Source organism: Octopus bimaculoides, chromosome 28 (assembly GCF_001194135.2).
Source record: "Octopus bimaculoides isolate UCB-OBI-ISO-001 chromosome 28, ASM119413v2, whole genome shotgun sequence".
Lineage (NCBI taxonomy): Eukaryota > Metazoa > Mollusca > Cephalopoda > Octopoda > Octopodidae > Octopus > Octopus bimaculoides.
Window position 1 is genome coordinate 4199646 of NC_069008.1, and position 2491 is coordinate 4202136.

Consider the following 2491-nt stretch of genomic DNA (forward strand, 5'->3'; position numbering starts at 1 on the left):
TTATATCGACCCCAGTGCGTAACTGGTACTTATTTAATCGACCCCGAAAGGATGAAAGGCAAAGTCGACCTCGGTGGAATTTGAACTCAGAACGTAGCGGGCAGACGAAATACCGCTATGTATGTGTATGTATATATATATATTTATACGCATACATGTAAATATGTATATTTATGTATCTATCTACCTTCATTATTATATATATATATATATGTATATCTTGATAGAAAAGACAACAAAAGAAAGAAAGAGACCTTGATATTATATAAATAGAGGAATTTATCTGTAAAAATATGTGACACTTATTCGGTAGCCATGATAAAACTCCCAGTTTCAGATGCTGGGCTGGGAACCCACGCCAACATCTCTTCAGTTATCTGGCCATTGAAAATTCCTGTGAAAACTGAAGAGATGTTGGCGTGGGTTCCCACCCCGGCATCTGAAACTCTGAGTTTTGTCATGGCTACCGAATAAGTGTCACATATTTTTACAGATATATATATATATATCATTAATTTAATAATAGGATAAAGTCTTTTATAAGAATTTATCAAGTAGCTAGCGTGAAAAAACCTTATAAGAGAAAAATCCATCATTTGTTCCCCAAAATATATTTATTTATATAAGGGCATTACTATACATGAATGCCTCACACTAAGAGGGACTCAAAGGTCAAACTACCATAATAAACTCATTGACCTTAGAGTTCCTCTTAGCGTGAGGCATTCCTGTATAGTAATGCCCTTATATAAATATATATATATGTATATATATATATATATATATATATATATATATATATATATTTGCATACATTATATGTATATATTTATACATATTTCTGCACATATGTATGTGCGTGTTTATATATGCATAGATTGTATATATCTGTCTCTCTATCTCTACATATATGCATGTGTGTGTGTGTATGTATGCATTCAAAGATAAGTATTTCCATTGTATGTCTGCCAGTCTAGACCATGTCAACGAGATAGAACTTGATGGTCATCCCACTTTCTTCTATACAATGCAGTCTGATAGTGAAAGAGGTCGGGGAGATGTTGTTTTGTGTCTACAGTTTACAAGAGTAGGCGTACGAACTGTTGGGGAACTGCTGTGGTGGTAGTAGTCGTCGTCGTCGTCGCCATTTAGTTTTGGGTCAGTACTGATCATGCGGGTATGTAACCAAAGGCATTCCACCTGTGACCATTGCATTTATTCATTTCATTTTCAGACCTTGAGAAGACACATCAAGCTAAGTGAAATCGTAGTTGTGGCTGATGGTTGTGTCACCTAACTGGCACCCATTCTGGCGGCACATAAAGAGCAAACGTTACACTCTTGGAGTGGTTGGCATTAGGAAGGGCTAGCGATCTATCATGGCGAATCTGTGTGTCTATCTATATGTGTACCTTTTTCTCCGTCTCTCTGGCTTTAAACCCATCTATCAATATATATACAAGGCTGAGTCAAAAAGTAATGCCATTTTGTTTAGGACAGGTATAATTACCAACACAGGAACCTGTATCATACATCAAAATGAAGCTGGTCCTCTGTGGATCACATCCCTACTTCTCAACATAGTCACCGTTTCTCTCAATAGCAATGTTCCACCTTCGAATGAGAGCATGTATCCCTGCCCCGTAAAATTCTGTTGACTGTTCTTTGAGCCACTTCTTCACTACCTCCACACTCACCAGATTTAGCGCCTTCAGGCTATCATCTCTTTGGCCCCATAAAAGAGGGTTTGAGAGGAAAACATTATTGCAGGTCTTCACAAGCGGAGTTTAGTGTCCAATGAAGGAAAGGTACGCATAAGTGGGCTGGCTACACTCCTGGCTCAGGCTCTCAGAAAATTAATTAATCAAATTAAGAATCATTCATCCCTCCACCTCCACAATCATAACATCCTTTTCTTCTTCTCTACTTGCAGTTTACAGAATGTCTGTTGGACAGCCAAGCATTCCCCGTTGCATGAGTGTCACAGCAGCGACGACAATACTGCAAGCAACAACAACACAGCCCTTCCATCGCAGTCACAAACGGGCTGCTCCCAGAACACATCTGCAGGCAAGCTGCTCCCCAAAAGCATCAGTTTTGACAACAACTCCTCTCCGGTCCTAGTGATCCGCTCACGAACAAAACAAGTAAAATCCAGCCTCCAGAAGTCCGAGCAAACAAACAACGAACTGTTCCAGCTTTGATTCTTTTAGGAATTCATAATTCTTTGATTTATTACACCCCCACCTTTTTTTTAATTGTATTTTATTTATTTATTTTTTTTTTGGTCCCTGAATTTTGGATTTGAACTAACCATCAACCATGCCACTGTATAACTGTATATCTGTCATTGGCTATGGTACAATCCCCCCTTTTCCATTGTGCAAAGTTGTTTTGAATAATATTTATTATTTTTTATTATTGTTGTTATTAATAGAGGAGGATTGGACATATTTGTTAGAAGAACAGTGAATGAAATGCTGCTACCTTT

The 2491-nt window shown here is 37.9% G+C and overlaps 1 protein-coding gene across 3 annotated transcripts in view; it reads left to right on the plus strand.

Moving 5' to 3' along the window:
* LOC106877698 (lysM and putative peptidoglycan-binding domain-containing protein 2) overlaps nucleotides 1-2491 on the plus strand; it is a 55377-nt gene extending 52886 nt beyond the window's left edge. For all 3 annotated transcript variants that reach the window (XM_052977630.1, XM_052977632.1, XM_052977631.1), the window contains exon 3: nucleotides 1934-2491. In XM_052977630.1, coding sequence (XP_052833590.1) covers nucleotides 1934-2204 — 271 coding nt within the window. In that variant the 3' untranslated portion in view covers nucleotides 2205-2491. The remainder of the gene's footprint in view (nucleotides 1-1933) is intronic.